Source organism: Xenopus tropicalis, chromosome 2 (genome assembly GCF_000004195.4).
Source record: "Xenopus tropicalis strain Nigerian chromosome 2, UCB_Xtro_10.0, whole genome shotgun sequence".
Taxonomy (NCBI): domain Eukaryota; kingdom Metazoa; phylum Chordata; class Amphibia; order Anura; family Pipidae; genus Xenopus; species Xenopus tropicalis.
Window position 1 is genome coordinate 71,630,101 of NC_030678.2, and position 25,681 is coordinate 71,655,781.

General features: G+C 38.7%; 2 protein-coding genes across 3 annotated transcripts in view; one reads left to right on the forward strand and one right to left on the reverse strand.

Annotated features, from left to right (window-relative positions):
• Positions 1–1,067: 1,067 nt before the first annotated feature.
• On the forward strand, positions 1,068–24,136 carry gnai3 (G protein subunit alpha i3). The gene is made up of 9 exons (NM_001011471.1): positions 1,068–1,209; positions 12,180–12,222; positions 16,135–16,276; positions 16,710–16,867; positions 16,971–17,099; positions 17,936–18,065; positions 18,699–18,852; positions 19,005–19,202; positions 23,115–24,136. Exons 1-8 carry the CDS (start codon positions 1,092–1,094, stop codon positions 19,193–19,195), a joined length of 1,065 nt encoding a protein of 354 aa, NP_001011471.1. The 5' UTR covers positions 1,068–1,091; the 3' UTR covers positions 19,196–19,202; positions 23,115–24,136.
• The window catches only part of gnat2 (guanine nucleotide binding protein (G protein), alpha transducing activity polypeptide 2), a 38,043-nt gene continuing 36,296 nt past the window's right edge, over positions 23,935–25,681 (reverse strand). Inside the window, exon 8 of one of the 2 annotated variants that reach the window (XM_012957458.2) lies at positions 23,935–25,146. In XM_012957458.2, coding sequence (XP_012812912.1) covers positions 24,956–25,146 — 191 coding nt within the window. In that variant the 3' untranslated portion in view covers positions 23,935–24,955. 2 annotated transcript variants of the gene reach the window in all.

Below are 25,681 nucleotides of genomic sequence, written 5' to 3' on the forward strand. Positions count from 1 at the left end.
AGTTTTGGTCTCCAGTGCTCAAACGGGACATTATTGAGTTAGAGAGGGTCCAGAGAAGGGCAACTAAGCTGGTAAAGGGTATGGAAAGTCTCAGTTATGAAGAAAGACTGGCCAAGTTGGGTCTGTTTACACTGGAGAAGAGGCGCTTAAGAGGTGACATGATAACTATGTATAAATATATAAGGGGATCATATAATAACCTTTCTAATGTTTTATTTACCAGTAGGTCCTTCCAATGGACACGAGGGCACCCACTCCGTTTAGAATTAGGGAGGTTCCATTTAAATATTCGGAAAGGATTTTTTAGTGTGAGAGCTGTGAAGTTGTGGAATTCCCTCCCTGAATCAGTTGTACTGGCTGATACATTATATAACTTTAAGAAGGGGCTGGATGGATTCTTAGCAAGTGAGGGAATACAGGGTTATGGGAGATAGCTCTTAGTACAAGTTGATCCAGGGACTGCTCCGATTGCCATCTTGGGAGTCAGGAAGGAATTTTTTCCCCTCTGAGGCAAATTAGAGAGGCTTCAGATGGGGTTTTTTGCCTTCCTCTGGATCAACTAGAAGTTAGGCAGGTTATATATAGGCATTATGGTTGAACGTGATGAACGTATGTCTTTTTTCAACCCAACTTACTATGTTACTATGTAACCGCAGCACTGCGGGTTAAATAAAAAAGCCGATTTGTGCGCACGGCAATTGTGCATTACAGGCTGCTAAGCCTTTCCAGTGTCATTTTTAAGCATATACGTACAATATGCAGAACAAAAGTATATCACCAAACACAAAGAGAGCCGGCTAGGTAGCCTTGTCACTGATAACCAGGCTGAATGCAGCATTGCCTGTTGAGCCAAATAGCTGAAAGGACTAATTCCCCCCCAACACCAATACAGTGACTTGAATCTAGATACATTCCAGACATGTCGTTTGACAAGCAATGTTGTGGAGACTGAACCACCTCCACTTCCTTCTACTGACAGGAAGTGACGCGCAGCTTTGGTCGCCGGCAAAGGAAGTGGGGTGAGGCAGTGGACAAGGGAGAGAATCAGACAGTTTGGTGGGGAGAGGGGGAGATTCTGTGCCGGCTCCACCATGGGCTGCACATTGAGTGCCGAGGATAAGGCGGCTGCCGAGAGAAGTAAAATGATCGACCGGAACCTTCGGGAGGACGGGGAGAAGGCATCCAAGGAGGTGAAACTGCTGCTGCTCGGTGAGGATTGGGAAATAGGTTATGAGTGTCCGGGCGGTAAGACGTAGGGGTGTCCAAGGCAACTAATGGAAAATTATTGAGAGGTGAATCCGCTCTTAGCGGTGTAAATAGGGTCATTGCGCACAGTTAAGAGCCCCTCTTCCAAAGACTTGGACGTCGAATTTAACAGGAAATCGTCTCATCATTAATGTCTAACTTGCCCTGTACTTTATTTGCGTTTGAATGAGAAACTCATGAACTGTATGCTGAGAATCAGAGTTTTCCGGTAGATCGGTAAAGGTTTCCTATTCTCGGTCTGCTATTTTAGTCACTTTAAGCTTTGTTTTAAACGATCTGTCGCCTGAAATAGGAGTTGTCGTCCAGGGGTTTTGCCCACAGTGTTATGAGAGCGGATCCATCTAATGAAACTTGCTCTGTGTAGGAGAGGAGTTATTCCGTAAAGCAGGTAGCTGGGGCTTGTGCAGCTCCTCCCATTTGGTTCCCAAAACATTTCTGGCTACTAAACTTTTTCCTTTGTATAATGGTTTGCCTGTGAGCACTAAGCCTTATTGTATTCTAGTGTATGACAGAATTGTTCCAGTCAGTTCACTTTAATTGTTGATTGTCATGGCCACAGTAGCAGTTTCGTTTATTTTGCCTATTTTTACAAATTTCAATTTTAGAAGGTCCACTATCGCCATGCCATAGGAGTATCCCCCACTGTACTTGTGTAAAGCATTATTAACGTCCTATTATTGTTTATCTAGTTTTCCCATTGCACATAAAGGTAAAATCATAGTTGTAGTCCATCGTCATCTGGGGGCTCTAATAGCCAATTTAATACCATTGCTGTTAACCCAAACTCGGTTTCTTGTTTCTTTACAATGCGTGAACAATTGTATTCTGGGACATCTGGCCAAAGACATCAAAGGTGCCATAAGAGAAAATCCCATCCTTTGTATTGTCAGATATTTGAAGTAAACACTTTTGAGGAACTATATTTAAAAAATTTCTAAGGGTGGCATAGCAAGTTCTGTAGAATTCATAGTTTTGTTATGGATTTTGCTGGTCGCTAGGTTGTAGATACATGTTAGTGTTGTATATTAGCTGTTTCAAAAGATAACATTCCCTGTAATTTTTCCTGTAATCTTTTTGAAACCTCAGCATTTGTCAGCCTATAACGGTGATTGCTATATTACTTGTGCTCACATAGTAATGTAAATTAGGAAGGTGCAGCATGTAGAAATTTCGTTGGGTCTGTCATTCTCACTATTGCTGGGTTACTTAATCTATTTGGACAGATATGTGGCTGATGATAATTTGCCAAAGTCCTTGAAGGGACACACTCATGATTTTTATGTAGGGATTCACTGATTTGGTGCATCCATATTTTTATGGTGTACTTTTTATCTCTAAATTATACTGTTTACATAGCAAATAATTCACTCTACCATTTACAATTTTATTCTTGAACCAACAAATGTATTTTGTTTAGTTGTAATATTGGTGTGTAGGCAGCCATCTCATTGCATTGTGCCTGTGTCTGAGCTTTCAGAATGAGCCAGTGCTACAAATTAGAACGGCTTTCAGGTAACCTATTGTTTCTCCTACTCCCACATAACTGGAGGAATCACTATTCTGTGCTATTCTGATATCTACTGGGAGCTGCTATCTTGCTACCTTCCCATTGTTCTGCTTATCGCCTTCTGTGAGGGGGAAGTGATATCACTTCAACTTGCAGCTCAGCAGTAAAGTGTAACTGAAGTTTAGCAGAGCACAGGTCACATGGTTCTGGCACCATGGAAAATGAAGAACATGGCTGCCCCAGGGGAAATTTCAAAACTGAATTTAAAAAAAAATCAAAAAAAATCTGTGTTTTTGAAAAACAGATTTCAGTGCAGGATTCTGCTAGAGAAGCTCTATTAACTGATGCATTTTGAAAAAAACATGTTTTCCCATGACAGTATTCCTTTATTAAGGGCTAGCCTCCTAAATATGTATACATGCATACATTTTTTATGCAGTATTTGTAAAGGGAAGTATCCTGTAAGAGGAAGTAAGGTTTGCTTAAAAGTGGTCAAGAGTTTAGAAATTGTGTTCTTAGATGCAGATTTGTTGCTAGCAGTTTGTTTTGTTTACAAAAAGTGTTACATGAGGGTTCAACTACAAGTAAAGCATAAATACAATACTTATAACTGGTAACAATTAGACTCCAGTTTTCCTTTGAGCAAGATACCTCTCTAATTTTCCTAAACATTGTTCAGTTCTCTAAACTTTTTTTTTGTGTTCAATCCTTTAACACATTTTAATTGCAGGCCCTATCATTTTAGGCAAAAACTAATATAGTGTTGCAATGCATAGAGGACATTTAGCAGTCCTGCATCGCAAGTGGATATTAGTTGGAAACTTGACAGTTTGCAGATTGCTCTGAAAATAATATATTCTAATATATAGATATATATTCTGTGTTTCATTTATGTTTCCTTTGTTTTTCATGGGAACGCCTACACATTGCTTTGGTTTTCCAAAGTTGCACAAAGTTTCCTCCAGCAGGCAACTTGGAGCGACTTCGGAAAACCAAAGCGTTGCTTAGCTGATTACTGAATCAGTCAATGATAGTCCTGTAATGTTCTAAAACAGTGGTCTCCAACCTTTTTTGCACCACGGACTGGTTTCAAGCAAGACAATTTTTCCGAGGACCAGGGGTGGTGGGTATAATACAGCTCATCATAATACAAAATCAGCAACTAGATGCGCCCAGCCCCTTCTTACTCCCACCTAAGTGGCGACATCCTCTGACACTTAATATGGAGCTTTAAGTACTTTGGTCCTTTTTGCAATCAGTAGAAATCTTCCTGGGTTTCGCATAGTAGTTGTCATGGAGTTGGGATCAAAGGTAATTGGGACCAGTGGTGGCCCAGTTCAGCACAGCCCACGGCCCGGCACTGGTCCCCGGCCCGGTGGTTGGGGACCCCTGTTCTAAAAGAACTCAGCTCTCTGCAATCCTATTTATTCATCTTGAAAATGCCATATACTGATGCCATGTCAACCAATGTGTGGTGCATAAGTAGATGAGGAAATGAAAAGGAGCTGCAGCTGCTGCTGTTTAAAAAATATACTTATTAAAATATATACAAATTAAGTTTATCAATCAAATTCTTTCAGGTTGGTTTATGTGTTGGTCCCTCAGTGAGCATTTCAAATGATGACCCTTACTTAAATAGAAGATGGCTTTGTAATAAAAATCATTAAGTTTGCCCTGGAGCAGTAACCCATAGCAACCAGTCAGAAGGTATCATTTACTGGTCACCTGTTCAAAAGCAAATATCGTATTGGTTGGTTGGTTGAATCCTTAGGGCTGTGACAGACGGGGAGATTAGTCGTCCGTGACAAATCTCCCTTGTCGCGGGCGACTAATCTCCCCGAAATGCCATCGCACCGGCTAGAATGTAAATTGCTGGTGGGATGGCATACTGATTTCCCGAAATTGCGGAAGTTTCCTGTCAAGGCAACTTCAGCGATTTTGGGAAAATTGCGGCACCGCACATGCCATCCCACCAGCGATTTACCTTCAAGCCGGTGGGATAGCATACCGGGGAGATCTCCCGTTTGCCACGGCCCTTAGTCATACAATAGTTAGGTTCAGTCAACTTATCTGTATGCCTTGATTGTCTTAAAATCCAGGGCTGTGGAGTTGGTAGATAAATTCTCTGACTCCGACTCCTCAGTTTTTGATACTTCCGACTCCGACTTCACGACTCCGACTCCTCTGTTTTTAATATGCTAATGTATTTTATACATTCATACAGTCAATGAAAAGCATGCTTCATGGTCACTCACCGTGTTCGCTTATGCACTGCGTGCATTGGGCTTTATTCTTATAGCAGAGAAGTAATTAATTATGATTGTTTGTGAATTGGGACATTTAAACTTGCTTTATTTTTTTTTTTTTTTTTTTTTATTCCCATTTAAATTTAGTAGGAGTCGGTTCATTTTTTGCCGACTCCGACTCTAGGTACCCAAAATTTCATCCGACTCCACAGCCCTGTTAAAATCAGTCTGCATAACCATCATAGATTCTTTTGTATGCCTCAGAAAAGTTACTTCCCAGGAAACTAAGAAATTAAATGGGCAGTGTACTCGCTTGCTCAGCAACTTGTTCTAAATGTACGTTTTTCTATCATTTTAATCCAAGCAATACTGTCTTTATTTATTGGCTTCTTGGAATATTCACATTGCAAAAAATTGTCTGTCATATTTGCGCATTACACACCCATAGTATGCTGCATTAAAATTTCTTTATGCCAAGTTCCTAGCTTATATATTCTGTTGAGACTGCTTTGTCATATAAAACTTTTTAACTTGCTAAGTTTTTAAGTTTTAGTAGAGCTATTGGAGTAATGTAAACTGTATAAATATTTGGCAGGAGAAATGCCTGTAAAATTTCATGCTGAACTATATCTCCCTGTAGCCGTTTCAGCATCATGGAAGAGCCTTTTGCTCAGTACCTTTTTATTCATGATGCTTATGTTAAACGTGCAGTGTAATCATTTTACCAGATAAGCACAAAGGCAGTACATTTTATAACAGAGGTAAACCATCTGAAATATGGGCATGTTTAAAAATTTTAGTCGTTTAACGATAAAATCTGACAGTTGGTGTGACATTTGTCTTTGAACGATTGTTCTCTGCACATGTCATGATTGCCAGCAGCGGAAGTCAACGAACATAAATAAATACCGCTTCCGCCACAACATTGGATCGTACGTAGATGTACGATCGTACGTATTTTACGATAATGATACGATGAAATCTTTTGCAAATTATCGTTGCCCGTGGATGGCATATCGTATGGAAACTTGATCGCCATACGATCGTTTGTCGATATAATCGTTCGTCGCACAACGAGTGAAATCGCCTTGTGTATGGGGACCTTTACCCTCCCATATAGATTGTAAGCTCTACGGGGCAGGGACCTCCATACTCTTGTGTCTTTGACTCTTAACTTATTGCAACTGTATCTTGTATTTATTGTTATATTTTGTATTTATCTATTGTCTTAATAACCCCCTGCTTGTTTTAATGTATTCTACTGTACAGTGCTGCGTACATAAGTAGCGCTTTAGGGCTCTGGCACACAAAGATTAGTCGCCCCGCGACAAATCTCCCTGTTCGCAGGCGACTAATCTCCCCGAAATGCCATCCCACCAGCGCGTATGCCATCCCACCAGTGATTTACATTTTCGCCGGTGGGATGGCATTTTGGGGAGATTGTCGCGGGCGACTAATCTCCCCGTGTGCCAGAGCCCTTATAAGTAAAGATATACATACATGTGCTAAACTAAAATACAAACCAAAAAGCAAAGGGATCACAAGGCTTATTTATTCCTATAAGCGTTAAACCTTTGTACTCTCAATTTTTTTTTTTTTTTTTTTGCATTTTCCCACAGTTTACAGATCTGCCTAAGACTCTTGAAAAATATTCAATTGCTGTATATGTTTGTGCCATTTTGTTTAAATGTGAAATTATCTTGGTATTACAACCAGTCAGTCTTTTTCAAACTATCAGAAATAAGAAGTATATGTTAGAGCACCTAATTATCTGTCCCAAAGGGGAACGCTGTAAGATATTTTTTGTGTGTCACATTGATTTACATTCATCCTGATGAACTATACTATGATGAGGATAGTTCATGCTTGGTTTCCTCCACCCTCTTGCTTGAAGGCCTGAATTTGCTTCTGTGTAATAATGTATATTGGAATTTTTACTCTTGCCCTTTATGTGTTTAACCCAGAAAGCTTCCCTACATGTTTTTCTCAGCCAGTTAAGCAAAATGAAAAGTATGAGCATTTTAATCTCTGCTAACTGGAGCAGAAATGAGCAATAATGGTATTTTAAAATATCTTGCTTGGTCCACCCGTCTCTTGATACATTCATCTATGCCTTATTCTTCACCGTCTTCATGATATGGTGTCATGAACCCAACATACAAGCTCTCTTCTTTCTTTTGTTTCAATTTATATTTATGGTACATTCCCCACTATTCCTATTTGCAATATTCTATGCTTGTGTCCTACAGAGGTGTAGAAGTGCCCATATACACACACAAACTGATATTATCGTGTGAAACAAGGTTTCGTACTATATTTGGTGCATATATAGTGGGTTGACGAGGGGACCGATATTGGCAAAAGCCTTGGATATTGGTCGTCTTGTCGATCACCTAGGGTGGAAAATTTTAAAAGGCATCCGAACATCATAAGTAGCTTAATGCTGAATCATCAGCTTTTAGTGTTAGTGGAGTGGAATAACGATCTTTCCACCAATGGTCGCAGGAAAGATTGCTATTGTAACGTGTATGGCCACCTTAATCATTTGAATTGGTTTCATTGTTTTCTCTGGGGCTGTAAAGGCCATAAACATTCAGATTTTGATATCAGTCGTAGATTTAAATGTAATGATCTAAAACTAAAGCTGGCCATACACGTGGCGATCTAACGATGTTTCGTGCGACCATCAGTCGCACAAAACATCGTCAGATCCGCCACACACAGTCAGGGCTGAAACAGCAGATAAGGAGGTAGAAACAATAGGATTTCTGACGGCAGATTTTGGTCAGGCGCCTTCTATGGCGCCCGATCAAAATTTTCTAACCTGGCCGATCGGCGAGTCATCCGATATCAGCAGCTTCCTGCGATATCGGTCGACTCGCCGACATGCCATACACGCACCGAATATCGTACGAAACGAGGTTTCGTACGATAGTATCGGTGCGTGTATGGCCAGCTTAACATTCAGACTGAAATTGTAGGATAAAGCCCTAAAAATAACAAATATGAGGATGTTCTAAACGTGAAATAGTTAGCAGACCTCATACGAAAGTGACTTTCTGGAAATGCATTATAGGTCCCCCAAGGATATCGTCAGATACACAATACATCTGTAGATTTTGTTATTCTAAATACATCTGCAAGTTATTGTTATTCAACCAAAATGTTCTAACCTTTCCAATGGAATAACAACCAATCAACATGGCACAAAATTGTTGGGACAATAATTCTGAGCTCAGTATAGCCTACTTTGACCTACAGAAAACAATGCTGTCTAAAAGCAGTATCTACTAATCGACTGATCCAGTCTAGCCTTCCTTCTGTATAGGAAGGAGTCAGGCTAGACTCGATCCCCGCATAGTTAAACTTCACTCGATACTTTCTCCTGCATGGCCATATCCCCTGAAACTTTCCCTGCGTCGCCATATCGCCTTTGTTGAAATGACCGGAAGCCAAGTTTTTTTTACAGGTATTTTCTTCTAAAGCATTATAAATAACAAATAGTTTTCAGGATAGGGCAATTATTGGGGGAGGGTAGAATAGATTTTTTAGTTAAAAATTTTTAGCGTTACTTTTCCTTTAAAGTGGCCATACATGTAGGCATTTCGATCTTTTGTGCGACCATTGGAAACAAGGTTTTGTACAATATTATCTGTGCATGTATGTCCGGCTTTAGGCTTATTTGAGTACATAGCAAATATTTCTGTTTAACCCATGCAACGTCTCTTGGTGAGTGGGGGTGGTGGCAGTGCTGTAACAGAATGCCAGTTAAAGGAATACTCTCATGGGAAAACATGTTTTCAAAACGCATCAGTTAATAGGGCTTCCCCAGCAGAATCCTTCATTGAAATCTGTTTTCCAAAAACACATTTTTAATATTTCATTTAAAAATTTCACACGGGGCTAGCCATATTCTTTATTTCTCAGGGGGCCACAGCCATGTGACCTATGCTCTGATAAACTTCAGCCACACTTTACTGCTGAGCTGCAAATTGGAGTGATATCACCCCCTCCCTTTCCCCCCCAACAGCCGATGAGCAGAATAATGGGAGGGTAATAAGATAACAGCTCCCAGTAGATTTCAGAATAGCACCCAATAGTTACCTGAAAGCAGTAAAAAAATACATTTGTTGGTTCAAGAATAAAATTGTAAATGGCAGACTGAATTATTTGCTAAATTAAACAGTATAATTTAGAAAAAAACTACACAATAAAAATCATGATAGTATCCTTTTAAGCTATACTGTACTTCCAGCTTTATAGAGGTGGCTATCAATTTTGAAGTAATAGAAAAATATGTACTGGTGCTGACTAGCCTGTTATTTTAAATGAGTAAGAGAGTGGATCCACTTCTCTCCGCCTGGGTGCAAGTACACCAAGCAGAGGTTGGGCCGAAAATGCCTGCTTTCATGTTTTTCAGGCCGATCTCTGCTCTGCCCCATGTTCCTGCACTCAAGCGGAAGCTGTGGTTTTCAGTGCAGGTAAAGGGTGCTGCTTAAGGGAGCCCATGGCCTAAGACGGAACTTCCAAATAATATGTACAGGTACAGTTATTTTTTTTCAGACAGACATACATGATGGGCTATTGTTGACTCATAGGAACTGTTTCTCAGTTCCCTTAGGGTAGTGTCACATGTTGTAGTTATGCCAGAATCAAAAATGCAATCCGTTGCCTTCCACCTAGCAGTGATGATTTCATTTAGTGTTTTCATCCAAAAATCTGTACCCTGTGTGCATTGACAAGGTCGATACTGTGCCTGCCTGCCTGTCCATTCCAAAGACTGGGTGTAAGGAGCACAATATCTTCATATGCAGGGAGCTTGCCTGAGTGTATGGGGACAGAGTCAAGCGCAGGATATGTTATTTTAACAAAATGAGGCCCCTTCTAATAATGCACTAGAAACTTCTACCTCTTTTGGCTACCCTTAGCTCTAGAACTTCTGATGGAAAAAAGAAATCTTAGCAATGAAATGGAGACCACTTTTTTTGAAGGTTAAATATATTTCTTGTATGTAAACTGCTTATTTCATAAATTGCAAAAAATATAGTAAGTATTTTGAAACAGGGATAGTTTGGACTAGAACTGGGAAATACCATGGTTTGCATGGCTTTATGATGTCACCCATGCAAACTATCATCAGTGTAAGGGCATATGCATTGCTTAGCTTTTCCAAAGTCGCTAAGTTTCCTCCTGCAGTAAACTTTGTGCAACTTTGGTCACAGGAGAAATTAGTCGTCTACGTTTAATGTCAGCTACAGCAGGCGATTAATCTTCCTGAAATACCTTCCCACCAGCAATAAAGAGAATCTCTGGTAGAAAGGCATACACTCCGTTTTGTTTTTTTTTGAAGTCGCACAAGTACATAGTAGTATATGGAGCATATAAAATCACCAACACTAATAAAGTAGCTCTGTGTTGTAAGTTTGTATTTGGGAGTTCACTTTATGTGGGCCAACGCTTATCCTTGTACTGTATTGTCTGTCTTTCTGGAAAAAACAACAAACCTGACAAACTCTGATGATTGACTAAGCCAAATTAACAAACTGTACATTTTTGTTCATTAAATAAAAGATAAGAACATGCCAAGTGTAACATCAGTGCTACTTTGCCTGCTATGTTCTGGTGTCAGGGGTTTTGGATTATTTACACAAGGTATATTTTCTCATTAATATTTGTTAGCACAGCATTTGAAAGATAACTAACTAAAATTACAAGCTTCCCGTCAGTTTTCTACCGCTTTCTACTCTTCTTTTTTTGCAAACTGCTCCAGATCTCCCAGGTTTTCCCAGGTCTTCTCCCAACTGCAGTTTTCAGTGGTATTTAGGTCTGGATTGGGGTCTTCATGGCTCTCCCAACCATAGATTCTCCTCTTTTAGCAACAGTGTGAGTTAAAATTGTTGTATCTTGTATCTTTAGATCAGCTTGAATCTGTTAGGCCAGGGGTGACCAAAAGGTAGCTCACATTAAAGTTTCTGGTAGACCTCAAGGTGGAATGCAGTGGGATGACACTTCATTTTTCCTCCCAGCATACTGGAGCTTTTCAGTGCGGCTGCTCAAGCCATCCATCTTTGTAGTTTCATCCCAGTATAGAAGATTGTCCCCGCTGTATATATTTGCTACTTTATATATGTTTCTGCACGCAGACTACAAAGTGGGCCATGAAGAAGGAAAGTAAATACTACTACAATATTGCTATGTGTATTTGTTCTACATCGATTGATATTTTTTCTTGCTTATTTGTGCCAAATGATAGACGTTGCACTATTTCAACTGTGGTAGATTTCATGACGGAGGCCATGTAGCAAGAGTAGATCACAGGATGACAAAGTCTGGGCACCCCTGTGTTAGGTTGTAAATCAATTTTTTTCTTTTCATTTAAATAGTCACTCGCTGCAATTTGTGATCTCTTTGTATGCAGTAGGCACAGCTGAATTTCACTGTATACAAAAGAAATACGTTTGAATTCCAAGGCATTTCTATTTTCAGTGATAACAGAGCTGGTGCATTTAAGAAATTAAAAAAAGGTGCCAATATTTTTTACCTCTACTTTGCACGCAAAACATTGCTACGTGCGCAAATCGGCCATAATTCTAAGAATACGTAGGGTAGCAAATAATTGTTTGCATAAGTAGTATTCAGTCGGGGCTTCCAAAAATATCTAGCAGAGCAAGTTGGCATTCACCCCAAATCTCACCCTAACTGGTCTGGTGCCCTTAGCAGTCCTGGATTGGCAATAAGTGGACAGAGGGACTGCTGTAAGATGCCATAGACATTTACTATTACTATCCCAGTCCAGACTATGGCCATGCTAGCGGAATTAGCTCCACAGATAGTGTACAATGTGCTAAAAATTAAATTTTTTACCAGTAATTTTTTTTTATTTTAAAAATTAAATTGCTAACATGACCACAAGGTTTCACTTTCAGACAAAAGTATTGTGTCTATGGTTATGAAAAATACATTCTTTACATGATATTTCTGGCATCTTTTTCTGATGAAATTCTATAAATGCTACTCATCTGTTGTCTTGTACAATTAATAATATTTGTATTTTGTATAAAGTTTGTTTCAGTGGAAACCTATACACTTGTAAAATCTACAATAAGCTTGCAGTACTGTTTTAACAGCTGTCCTTTTTTTTTTTAAACATATTTTTGTAGGTGCTGGTGAATCTGGGAAAAGCACTATTGTGAAGCAAATGAAGTAAGTATACATTTCTTAGCTACTGAGAAGTTCTCTTCTAGCCAAGGGTTCAGCAGTTTTATGTCCTTTTGGCTGGTTTGCTATGGTAGCTGGAAGAATTTATTCAATGACTTGCTGGTTATTAAAACAAGATATATCATTTTAAAGAAAGTATTGAGTCACATTATGAGTTTAGAAACCCTGCTTTATAGGAATCAGTACTTCATTTTGTAAAGTACATTAGATAAATAATTTTTAGCATTTGCCTTTTAGCTTTCCACATGGTACTTGTTACCAACAGTGCTATAATTATATATAGATATCAAACAGCATGCTCAGATCATTTAAGTTCTTTTATTTTTTTTCTTTTTAAAAAGCTCTGATGTAGTGTTGGTTTCAATCTTTTCTGCTTCTGAGCCTATAAAATGTTCTTTAAAATAAATTAAATATATATCTCAAAGACTTGATGTGAGATTTAGGGCCATTTTTATAAAGCTATGTAATATTCCTCAGACGGTGTAAATACAATTTGTTGTGGTAAATAATATGGCATAAAGAGCTTTGTTGAAAGCAGTAGTGATCCCTGTTGCTTTTTCACTGGGCAACTCTTTTTATGCAATTTGACACCTGCACCATAAACCAAAATTATCTCCTTTTTAGCAGCAACAAAGTTGCAGTGTTTGGGGTATTTTCATGATACTTTTTACAGATTTTTTTTAATATGACTCTTTGTATTCTTCATTGAAATTATTTTCCCTGTTGCTTTGTTTCTCTCAGCTCTTTTAAAAGGGGACGTATTCTTTTGGGGAAAAAAATTTAAATGTATAGGGTGTTTAATAAATTAGGCCTATGGTAATAACACAACTTCAGACCACCTTTCATTGTTCTTCCCTGGCAGTTTTAGCTGATATTCCCAACTGCCCAGCTTCTCTCTATCCCCACTCAACCCCCAAGTCGCATGCATAGCTGTATTTTATGTGTGGAAGCCGATAGGACAGTGCCTCTGCTTCATATTTGTGCTTATTGACAGTACTAGAATCTACTTGTGCATACACGGAGCAGATTTTAAACAGAATATTCACACTTCTTAAACTTGTTTGTAAAAACGAATTATTTAAAATCAATTTAAAATTATTGAATACTAGGGACATTTTTTGGTGCAATGATAGTTCTCCATTAAAGAAGAAGTAAACCTTTTTTTTTTTTTCTCTCTTTAAAATTACTTTGAACAACACCCAGAATAACATACCTTAGTCCCTGCATTCAGTCTGATCTGGTTTCTGATTTATAAGTTGAAATCTCCAGCTGCTTTCCTCTTCTTCCTGGTACAGTGGAAGCCCCGCCCCCTCTTCTGACACAGAAGCAGCTTTCTGGGAATACCCAGTGAATCAGACAGTCATGAATGGGCACAGAAAAAAATCTGCTGCTGCACACTGGCTCCTGGTTCTCTGCGCATCTCCAGAAAGCTGCTTCTGCATGCACAGAAGGCTCTCCTCTTCGACTACCTTGTAGTCAGAGAGAGAAGAAGATCTTAACAGGAAGAGGGGCCGGTGCTTCACACTGTACCACTGTACAGAAACCAGATCAGACTGAATGCAGGGTGAATGTATGTTATTCTGGGGGTTGTTTAGAGTAATTTTAAAGATAGAAAAAAAATAAGGTTTACTTCTTCTTTAAGGTGTTGACAACTTCAGCCTTGCGTAAGACAGGGGAAGTTGAGCTCATCACAAAACTTTGTACATTAAATGACACTGACATAAGAAACATTGTGTTTCTGCATAATGTAGCAGTGGCCAGGGTGCAACTTTTCCAATATTAAAGGGGAGTATACATTAGTATTTGGCAAAAAGAAAAAAAATATTTTTTTTTATAATGTTACAGAAGAATCAATCTATAATCAACATGACTTGTAAAAAAAAATATGCTAACTTAAACCTTTACTAGGGCTGAGAGCACATAAATATGTATCTGCTCTTTTTATATATAACGTTTTTGTAAAGTAATAAAAACCTGTATAACCTCTTCTAATATACAGTGAGGAACATAAGTATTTGAACACCCTGCAATTTGCAAGTTCTCCCACTTAGAAATCATGGAGGGGTCTGAAATTCACATTGTAGGCGCAAAAATTCAGAAAATCACATTGTATGATTTTTAAAGAATTTATTTGTGTTGCACTGCTGCACATAAGTATTTGAACACCTGGCAATCAGCAATAATTCTGGCTCTCAAAGACCTGTTACTTTGCCTTTAAAAAGTCCACCTCTACCTCACGCATTAATCTAAATTAGTAGCACTTGTCTGAGCTCTTTAAAGACACCTGTCCACCCCACAGTCAGTCAGACTCCAACTACTACCATGGGCAAGACCAAGACCAGAGACAAAATTTTGGACCTCCACAAGGCTGGAAAGGGCTACGGGGCAATTGCCAAGCAGCTTGGTGAAAATAAATCAACTGTTGGAGCAATTGTTAGAAAATGGAAGAGGCTAAAGATGACTCTCAGTCTCCCTAGGACTGGGGATCCATGCAAGATCTCACCTTGTGGGGTATCACTGATGATAAGAGAGGTGAGGAATCAGTCCAGAACTACAAGGGAGGAGCTGGTCACTGTCAGTTGAACACTACACCGTCATGGTTTCAAATCATGCATTGCACAGAAGGTTCCCCTGCTCAAGTCATCACATGTCCAGGCCCGTCTGAAGTTTGCCAATGACCATCTGGATGATCCAGAGGAGGCATGGGAGAAAGTCATGTGGTCAGATGAGACCAAAGTAGAACTTTTTGGTCTAAACTTCACTCGCCGTGTTTGGAGGGATGAGTTGCATCCCAAGCACACCATCCCTACTGTGAAGCATGGGGGTGGTAACATCATGCTATGGGGTTGCTTTTCTGCGAAGGTAACAGGACGACTGTATTAAGGAGAGGATGAATGGGGCCATGTATTGTGATATTTTGAGAAACAACCTCCTTCCCTCAGTCAGAGCATTGAAGATGGGTCATGGCTGGGTCTTCCAACATGACAATGACCCGAAGCACACAGCCAGGATAACAAAGGAGTGACTCTGTAAGAGGCATATCAAGGTTCTGGAGTGGCCTAGCCAGTCTCCAGACCTAAATCCAATAAAAAAATCTTTGGAGGGAGCTGAAACTCACAGTGGGAATGCACCTACAATGGGAATTTCAGACCCCTCCATGATTTCTAAGTGGGAGAACTTGCAAAATCGCAGGGTGTTCAAATACTTATGTTCCTCACTGTATTTTGGTGGATTAAATGAATGCTTTCTTTATGTAAATGATTGTGTCACAGAAAAGTTCCTGACTACTGTACACTGACCTTACTTTGGTTTATATAAGCAGCACTTATGTTAAATTTTGCACTTTGTGTTGTGTTGCACTGATTTTCACAACCACAACCTTTCTCTTCCCATCATTTCCTTTGTCTCTGTTGATTAGAGTCCAAGGCCCCAATCTTATGAGAACAGGGCTAAGTTTTAAACTGCAGGTGCCGCTACATGCTAAATTGTGCCCATAAGTGCACCATTTGTACCAGTTGTGCAGTGCAAGTGTGCTCTGAGAGCTTGCTCCAACTTTGACTTTATCAGCCCAAGCAGTACAAAGTACAGAGTGCAGTACTCATGTCTAAATCCTCACAAGCCTTGAGGAACAGGGCTAAGGATGTGTCTTGCATGCATTCACTTTCACTGGTGCAAAGTTTTTCACCCCATACCAGAGGTACATACATTTGTGCCTGACTGAGGCGTCAATGGGCATGTGCACTGTGGATAAAAATGTCTTAGAAAAACAGTTATATACCATTAGCTATGTTGTATTTCAAGTATAAAGCATGCAAGTAAGCATTTTTTAACATGAGGTGTTCAAAGGACAGATTAATCCTAATATTTTGTAATGATGCAAATTTTAATTCTTTTTAGAATTATACATGAGGATGGATACTCGGAGGAAGAATGCCGGCAGTACAAAGTGGTCGTATACAGTAACACTATTCAGTCAATCATCGCTATAATCCGAGCTATGGGAAGGCTCAGGATTGATTTTGGAGATGTGGCTAGAGCTGTGAGTGATGAACTGTTGATTAAGAAGATGGCATTTAAGATTACAAAAATACATAAACTTTCTCAGCAGTGTTAGGGACCAGGTGTCAGGAGACCCCATAATATGTGAATACCTGTGGATAAATTAGGATAATCTGCCACATTGTAACTGTCAATTTATGTTCTCCCAGCCATATAGCACCCAATGATAGCTAGTTGATTCATGAACAACAAAGTGAAATCTATGTGTGGAGTAATACTTGGATTAACTGGAATTTAATTATTGGTGAGAAGCTACACAGAATACATTTAGCAAACCTTTATTGCCTGTATGTTCACTATACATATTACTCTTGGTCTAATCAGATACAGGCTCTTACTTTTGCTTTTAGTGTTTTGCAACAGATAAAAAAAATAAAACAGCATTTAGAAAATAATATTTTTCAACTTAACAGGATGATGCTCGGCAGCTTTTTGTGTTGGCCAGTAGTGCTGAGGAGGGAGTTATGTCTCCAGAACTTGCAGGTGTAATTCAGAGGCTGTGGGAAGATCCTGGAGTGCAGGCATGTTTCAGCCGCTCTCGTGAATACCAACTTAATGACTCTGCTTCATAGTAAGTAAGAAAGCAAGCAAGTAAGGTAAAAAATACAATTTGAGGAAGATAAAGCAACTTTGACACAGATATGTAGAATGCTACCTATTAAATTATTTTGCAGCTATCTGAATGACATTGAAAGAATTGCGCAAGTCAACTACATTCCTACTCAGCAGGATGTGCTTCGAACACGAGTCAAGACTACGGGAATTGTAGAGACTCATTTTACTTTCAAGGACCTGTATTTCAAGTGAGTTGCAGCTTTTCATAGTTGAATGCTCTCTAACTTTAGCCAAAGTGAGGTAACCTTACCGCCACCAGACCAGATACCAGGGAACTATACATACCGGGCTATAAAAGCCCCTTTAACTAACACTGCCTTGAGCCCCCCCCCCCTCACCTCTCCCTTATCGCATAGTTTCTAATTTCTAAAACTGTCCCTATCGCTAACCCCAAGCTAAAAGAGCAGAGTAGCGCGGTATCTGGCCGACATCTTCCCTGGCGCATCTTCCCTGCAAGTGAACAGTCTCTGGGTCTCGCCGCCATTACGGACCCTGCTTGCGCATGCGCAGTTTAAGTAGATTTCCTGCTACCACCAACTGCTCCAGGGAAGATGTTGGCCAGGTACTCAGCTGCGCTACTCTGCTCTTTTAGATTGGGGCTAGCGATAGGATGTGTCTATGTGGATGAGTTCCTCTCATCCACATGGTACTTTTGCTGATTATATTCTTCTTGTATGCCTGTATTGTTAAAGGAGTAAAGTAAAACCTGTCTTAAACCATAGGGCATCTGCACAAGCCACCCTTTGCAACAGCTCCAGCAGACTCTAAAAATTGTCCCCTGCTCTCTTGCACATTTTTCTGAAATGCAGAATTGTACAACAGGGTTGGCAGGAGCCATGTTTGGCATGTGTCACATATTTTAGAGCTTCTACAAAACCAGGACATGGTCAGCCTTCAGTGCACATGCTCCACCAGGGTCCAGTGCATTAATAAGTAACTACATTGTGCAGTCTAGTCTGTATTTTTTATATAAATTTACTTTCTTTGTCTAATGTATGTTTATTGCCTTTGTATTTTGTTATAGAATGTTTGATGTGGGTGGTCAGAGGTCAGAAAGGAAGAAATGGATCCATTGTTTTGAGGGAGTTACTGCAATCATTTTCTGTGTGGCACTCAGTGATTATGACTTGCTGCTGGCTGAAGATGAGGAAATGGTGAGAGCATTTTTTGTGTGGTTATCATGTTTTTTTTTTTTTTTTTTTTTTAATATCTACTTCTCCTTTCATGTGATTTCCACTAATAAGCAGTGCAAGTTTCTGCTTATAGGAAGGTGAAGTTATTTGTGAGTTTATAGGAGAACCTCTCCCCAAACCACAGCTCCCATCAACTGGTCTCCATTTTCCTTCCTGCACAGTTAATTATTCTCAAAAGTGTCCCTTATTTGTGAACCTGCCATGAAAGAGCAGAGTAGTGCAACAGAGTTCTCAGATGCCATCTTTTGCCTCTTTAGATCCTTCTCCTTACTGACACAAAGCCTGTAAATGCATGCGCAGCTGAAGCTAAGTCCAAAATAAGCATCACCTGATCGTGGACTCCTGGAGGTTTAATGTCAGTAAAGGCAGTAGCTTTAATTTCTCTGTTTGCCCTGTTTGGCTTTTTAAAACAATAGGCAAAGTGTATGTTGCATACACTTCACTGAATTCATGTAAAACAAAAGGGGGTTTACCGCCCTGTATATATGGTATGCTTGTATGTTGCAAAATCTGGGTCTGAAATGTCCATATATCAAAATAATATATCTATGTAGTAAAGTTGCATTGAGTCTGATTATAATCTTATTTTGCCAGAATCGAATGCACGAAAGCATGAAATTGTTTGATAGCATCTGCAACAACAAATGGTTCATAGACACATCAATAATCCTCTTCCTTAACAAAAAGGACCTGTTTGAAGAAAAGATCTCCAGGAGCCCCCTTACTATTTGCTACCCAGAATACTCAGGTAGATATTCTTAAAAGGAACTATCACTTATTATAACACCCACTTTCTGTGTTGTTTCATATAACATGCTTTTTCATAAAGTTCATTTGATATTTTTCCACAGTCTACTTAAGGCTTTTTTTTTCCAAATCTTTTCTGCAACATTACTTTAGGGTCTAACACCTATGAGGAAGCTGCAGCCTACATTCAGTGCCAATTTGAGGACCTGAACCGGAGGAAAGACACAAAGGAGATATACACACATTTCACATGTGCCACCGATACCAAGAACGTTCAGTTTGTGTTTGATGCAGTCACAGATGTCATAATTAAAAGCAATCTAATGGAGTGTGGCCTGTATTAGTCTGGAGGTAAGTATTTTTCAATGTATTTGATGAAGGTGTTTGAACTTTTTTTCTACAAGTATGGAATCCTGTTATGCAGAAAGGTCTGAACTACAGCAAGGCTTTTTCACATAGACTCTATTTTAATGCAATTTTTCTTTTTTTAAAATGATTTACTTTTTCCACTGTAATAATAAAACAGTACCATTTGTTGATACCATTGAAGATATAATTTATAATATAATCAGTTAATACAATTATTGAAGGCAAAACAGTCCCATTGGATTGATTTAATGTTTAAATGAGTTAGTAGACTTAAGGTATGGAAATCCAAACTACGGAAAATTCCCTTATCCAGAAAACGCCAGGTCCCAAGCATTTTGGATAACGGTTCTCATACCTTTTCAAACAACTGGGTTATGCTTTGATAGCAGCAACAGTTGGTTACAGCAAATGAAAGTTTTAAGGCTGAGGGAGCATTCTACTTATTTTGTGACTTCACTTTTTTTTAACAAACTGACATCATAATATGCCCTGTCGCCAAACAGCAATCATATATTGCCTGCTTTTGCTTTCCATTCAGCTTTTCCTGGAGGTTACTGCATTCCTCAGATTTCCCCTCTCTCTCACCATCTATAATTGTGTAGCATGAGCATGGGCATCAGGTCCCCCATTCTGGTGCATACACATTATTTTGGATAATGCAAAGATTGACTCAATAACAGTGTTCACAAAATGGCACCTGTCTGTGCGCACTAGTTGTGGATACCAAAAGAATGAAGAAAAATAAGATTTAAATATTTTTTATAGTGTTGGTAGACAACAACAATAAGAAAAAAATGTGAAATTATTTCTTAGGGTGGCAGGTCCCCTTTTAGAGCAACTTAATCTGTATCACATGGCCATTTGTGTACTTTACAATGCCCTCAGGCTGTTTCAGCACCGTATACTAGTGTAATCCCTTAAAGGAGACGGAAAGGTAAAAACTAAGCTGTATCAGTAAGTGCCAGTGATAGAGAGTCCTCTATCAAAAGAAACACAGGATTTATTGTCTCCTTTTTTGTAAACATGTTGTTCGGTTTCTGACTTCCTCTCTTAGAAAAAGCCTTAATTCCCAGGGTCAGAGTCTGCAGTTCTCTACTCTCTCCCCTTTCCTGCCCCCCCCCCAATAAGAATTCATAAAACTCACTCCCCCCACCTTTAGGAATGTGTAACCTGAGCTATAACAGCTAAGCTGCTAAACAGCTAAACAGAGGGAGCTTCTAGGGCTCTTTACTCAGGTATGGTAAAGATTTCTGCAGAATAAATAGTGTTCTAGGTTGCACTAATGTGGCAAATATATTGGCAATAAAATGCCAAAATGACTTTCCTTCTCCTTTAAATTAATGCTAAGTAAATCAAGAGGCTGTTCTAGAGCAGTGGTGCCCATATTTTTCTAACTGATGGGCCAGATAAAATCAAGTTGATGCAGCTGTGGGCATTGGGAAAATGATTCTTGAAGCACAGTCTTAATATATTGTATATTATTACCTGCTATCTCCATTATAAACAAACTGTGCACTTGTAAAAAGTTAAAAATATATTTTTTGTTTATAATCAAGCTCAAAAATGTATTATTATTATTATTTCTTGAGCTAGCTTTACAAACCCAAGGTCACAATATCCTTTTAACTATAAGGGCACATGCCTCCAAAGGTATCAACAGTATAGATATAAACCTCTTTGGTTTCTTGGATAAACCAGTGCTCAGTCTATGCCAGGCAGAGACTCAGACAATTAGTAAAATATGTATGTTACAGTGATTATTAGTGCTTTGCAAATCTAAACCTAGCACTGGTGTGTGGTAGTAGTCACAGCTAGTTAATCTCTCATGTAGCATGGGGTGGTTAATTTAGCAAGAAGAAGCTTGTTTATTATACTAGGGATGTGGTGTTTGTGGACTGTTTAGTTGTAGTAGAATTTTGTAGTTTTTCAGTCAACACATTTAAGGTTGATTTGGTGAAACGATTTGTCCAGTTTAAAATAAAACAATGCAGAAATTTTGGGGCATGCATGGAACTCAAGATTGCAGGCGATCTGTGCTAACAGAGATTTGCATTTGTTGGGGGGATCTGCTGTTATGGAAGTAAGAGTAGCTGCAGTTCTTAGAATTTTTAAGAGTTTTAAAGGAGAACTGTCACTGTTTTCTTATTTATTCTTTTTTTTTTTTGTATTTTTATCAGCTTGGTGTTGAATGATGAACACCACCCTTCATTTTGTCTGTGTGTGTATCAGTGACAGTTCCTCTTTAACCCTTTCCATGTCGCATGCATGCAGGGTTCCTTTTTTTAATCTATGCTGTGTTTGCTGCCAGTCACTGGTATGGCAAGGAAAAGATTAAATCATACAAGGATTATTTGTAATAATTGTTCCTCTTTTTATGTAAAAGAAAAATAGTGAAATTTGAGGACGCCGGTCAATAAGAAATGCTGCTTAAGCTGGAACTTTTGTTTTTGAAAGAATATGTGTCTTTTCATGCATATCAAAGTTAGGGCAGAGGTGCCATTATAGGGATCCTATGTTTTATTTTTCCATATGTTATTTTCCAAGTAAGTACAGGTATATGACCTCTTCTTGCATACTAATCAATTGACTATCTAAGCAAAATAATTCATGCAATATAAATTGCTGCTTAGGTGCTTTCTATTGCAGCAAATCATGACCTCCCAAGTTTTTAGGTGGCATATTTTTATATTCATGTTTTTGGGGGTTTTGGAGGATGGTCTCAAATACATTTTTTATTTTCATTAGTCTTGTAAGTATGGCTTCCAGGTTACTGTTCAATAAACTTCTCTAACCTCACATGGATTTGCAGTGTGTCCTTCAGTCTTCTCCATGCACAAATCCATTATTTTATCTTTTCAGTAAGTGCTTTTAACTTACTAATGAATGTGTGTGTGCAGAAGTCTGAAGGGCACATTGTGCAGATCCAGTGAGGGTTCAAGAAGGTTATTGATTAGTAGATAGAAAGATAATTCACAGGTTAATCCCCTCTTATAAGTTGTCTGCAAGCTTTTTTTTTTTTTAATTAATGAAGGATGTGGCAAGAGGAGTTCCTCCTTTTGACATCTGATCTTCTACACAGCTTAAACGGGATGTCAATCCTCCCACCCCCTCTGTTTTTTATTACTTGGGGAGAAGAAGAAATAGTATATAAACCTAGGGAGAGGGACATCCAGGGAGAGAGAGCATAGGAATTGTGGGACAAGAAAGTCTGGTATAGGGAATTGGGAAGCAATAGCATGGGAATTATACCCCTTCAAATATGGGTGCGGCTAAAATAGTGAGTGTTAAAACTTGTCAGGCAGCATGCTACATACCAGTGGTCCACATTTTCAGCCACCGAGGGGCTACCTAAAGCTAAAGCGTTATACCACAGTTTATGTGGGTGTCTTCATAAAGTTTAAAACTTTAGTGGGATTGCTACACAAGTTTAATTTTAGCAATCTAATCTACACTAATTTAATTTAATTTTTATGTAACTCAGATATAGCAAAAACAACTTGGGTGATTTTGTAATAGTGATAAAGATCAATTCTGTATAACTTAGGGATTTTGAGTGGATTTTTTTTGTGTTTAAAAAAAAAAAAAAATACAAACAGGAAATGTCAAAACCGCTTTTTACACCTTTACACTCGTTTACCTCAATGTACATGGCCCCTGCAATGTATATAATGCAAATTATATATTTATATATATATATATATATATATATATATATATATATATATATATATATATATATATATATATACACACACACACACAAAATTTATATGTATATGCAGGGAATGTGACTAAAGTGAACCACACATTAATAGATTCAAGAGAAATAGATTTGTTGTATCCCAAGATCACTTTTTTCTAGTAAGATTATTGACCGTCCTTTTTCCTTTACAGATGCTGCAGGGGAGGCTGCATTGTCTCAGTTTGATTTCTGGACCTGTTTGCTTGAGTGAAGAGGAATCACTGCAGTGCAAGCACAAAATATCCCTGTTTTGATTTTCATTGGGAATCCTGTCTTGCACATCCAGCTACCCTAAGGTGACTGACCCTGAGCTGTGAGCCCCTCCTTTTCTATGACATTACCACTATTTCCGCAAACCAAGCATATCTCCCACCTTATGAAATGGACTGTTTTTGAACCTCCATACATGCAGCATCAATTCTTCCCACCTGTACTTGCTGCATCAGAAAAAACATTGCATCTTTTCTTAGGACCCTTCTGTTTTTAACATAGGCCGCAGCCAGACTGTTTCTTCTTCTTTTCTCTGCGGCCAGGATTTGTCCTTGAGCTATGCACTGCTCAGTGATCACAGCACCCATACGGATACTGGACTTTATAACTGTTTCTTGCACTCACCATGATTAGTTACCCTGCTTTGTGCCATTGTTTTATACTAAAACTTCTCCTCAAAATGGAGGAGCAACTTTCATTCACAATAAGCCACGACTGGTTGGCGACTGTTACATTAATTTCATTCTCTTGTTTACTATTGTGCCTCAGCATCTATCTGCTTGTATCTTGCATCCTGAATTTGCTTCAGTCCTTTGCTGCCTCCCTCTCAGTGTACTGCTCTATCACTTGGCTGCTTCTTCAGCCATCACTCTTACTAACACATCTGAAATCTCTGCCCTGTTTTTGCAGTGGGCACTTCCTTCTTGCTCCTGTGAATGCTTTCTTGTCTTGTGCCAAACTCCCATGTGATTGGAGTTTTTGTTTTTTAGTTTTTACGTTTTTTACATTCCTTATTGTGTGCATCGGGCACACATATTTAGTAATATTGGTTCCCACATGGCATTCATTAATCATTCCTCAGCCATTCATTCAAATCAGTGCTACTTTTTACACTCGCACTCCTGTACATTGCTCTGCACTCCAACACTGTCTTGTACACAGTATTAAAATGGTGAGACATGCAGCACGTGTCCTCTCTCTTCTCTCTTTTTGGTTCATTCTTCTCTTTTAAAGAAATATATCTTTGAACGTATTAGTGATTCAAAAATGTTACACCATTTGTATCCCTCCTATAATGTTTCTCACTCTGCATAGGAAATCATGCCAATATATATTGTTGAGCCTTTTTGCTGCTGGATATTCTAATGTGCTGGGAATGCTCTGTTATTTGGGTTAAGGTAAAAGGGTACTATTCAGTACTGATTTATGCTAGACTTTACTGCAAATCTATAATACGTTAATTTGTGCAAAACATTGTTTCTATATATACTCAGCACTTGATTAGCAGAGTATATTCCATGTTTTTTAAAATTACCTAATTACCTACTTTTTAACAACAGTCCAAATTATGAATTGAAGAAGGAAAAAAAAGTATAGAGGCTTGTAACTAGATTTAATGGGTTGACAAGTTTTCAATCACAGTCTGGGCTGTTCTGGCAAGCTGTGCTTAAACAAACGGACATCAACAGAGCCTACACACTAACCCGGCAGAGAAACGTGATGTATAAATGGGTATCATTGCTTACACTTTAAATAGCATTTTGTGGTGGAAGGTCATATAAGATGTGCACTTGCAGAGCAGTCAGCCTTTTGTACCAGTAATGTCTAAGGAGAAAGTCCATATATGTGTGCCTCTATTATTATGCTGGAATCTGCATTTTTCAGTGGGGTGATCTGCTTTTGTTCTGGGTTGACAAGGTTATATTTCGGGTCAAAAGTAATTTTTTTTTCTCTGCACAGGAAGGTATGGGCTTTTCTTTTTTTTTTTTTTTTGGCAGAGACTTCAGAAGAGTCCGCAGTCTTTCAGGGTCTCCTTGATGATGATATCAGTCACCGCATCAAATACAAATTTAACATTCTGTGTATCTGTGGCACAGGTCATGTGGCCATAGATTTCCTTGGAATCTTTTCTCATGTTCAAGTCCAGGAATTGCTGTTTGATGTAATTCCCTGCATCATCAAATGTATTTGGACCTTGGGAAAGAAAAGCACATAGAAATTTGAATACTATTGCTCTGTTAATGATAGTGTGAGACTGGCCCACAGAACAAAGTTGCCCCTAAGAAAATATATATTTCATTTTAATCTTAATAGTAATTGGGCCATTATTATTCTAACTAATTAATATAGGTTTTAGAATAAAATATTTAAATTACAGTGCTATTAAAGATAATTTTTTTATCCCTGGATCCTGCAACAGAAAACTAGTCTAAATATCAATTAAAACAATGTACATTTCAGAGTGATGTATTCAGCTTTCTTTCAAACTAGCAGGGACTTCCTGTCAGTGCTGTATTTGTAGTATTATGTGACATAGAGATGCACTAAATTCAGGATTCCAGAATCCTAAGGCCTACGTCACCCCTGTCACAAAAATGATCCAGCCCACTCTTGTCCTGTACATTTAATGACAGGAATGAATGTGATCCATCTATCATGTACATTGGGTAGCTTTTTTTTTTTGCCCAGAAAATGTCAACATGAGCAGAAACTACAATAAACACAGGAT

Excerpts from the sequence above, each read along its gene's own strand:
- gnai3 (NM_001011471.1), top strand. The coding sequence starts at position 1,092 with ATGGGCTGCACATTGAGTGCCGAGGATAAGGCGGCTGCCGAGAGAAGT. Across the intron at positions 16,277-16,709 it reads TTGGAGATGTGGCTAGAGCT|GATGATGCTCGGCAGCTTTT; the intron begins GTGAGTGATGAA and ends TCAACTTAACAG. Across the intron at positions 18,853-19,004 it reads TTGCTACCCAGAATACTCAG|GGTCTAACACCTATGAGGAA; the intron begins GTAGATATTCTT and ends ACATTACTTTAG.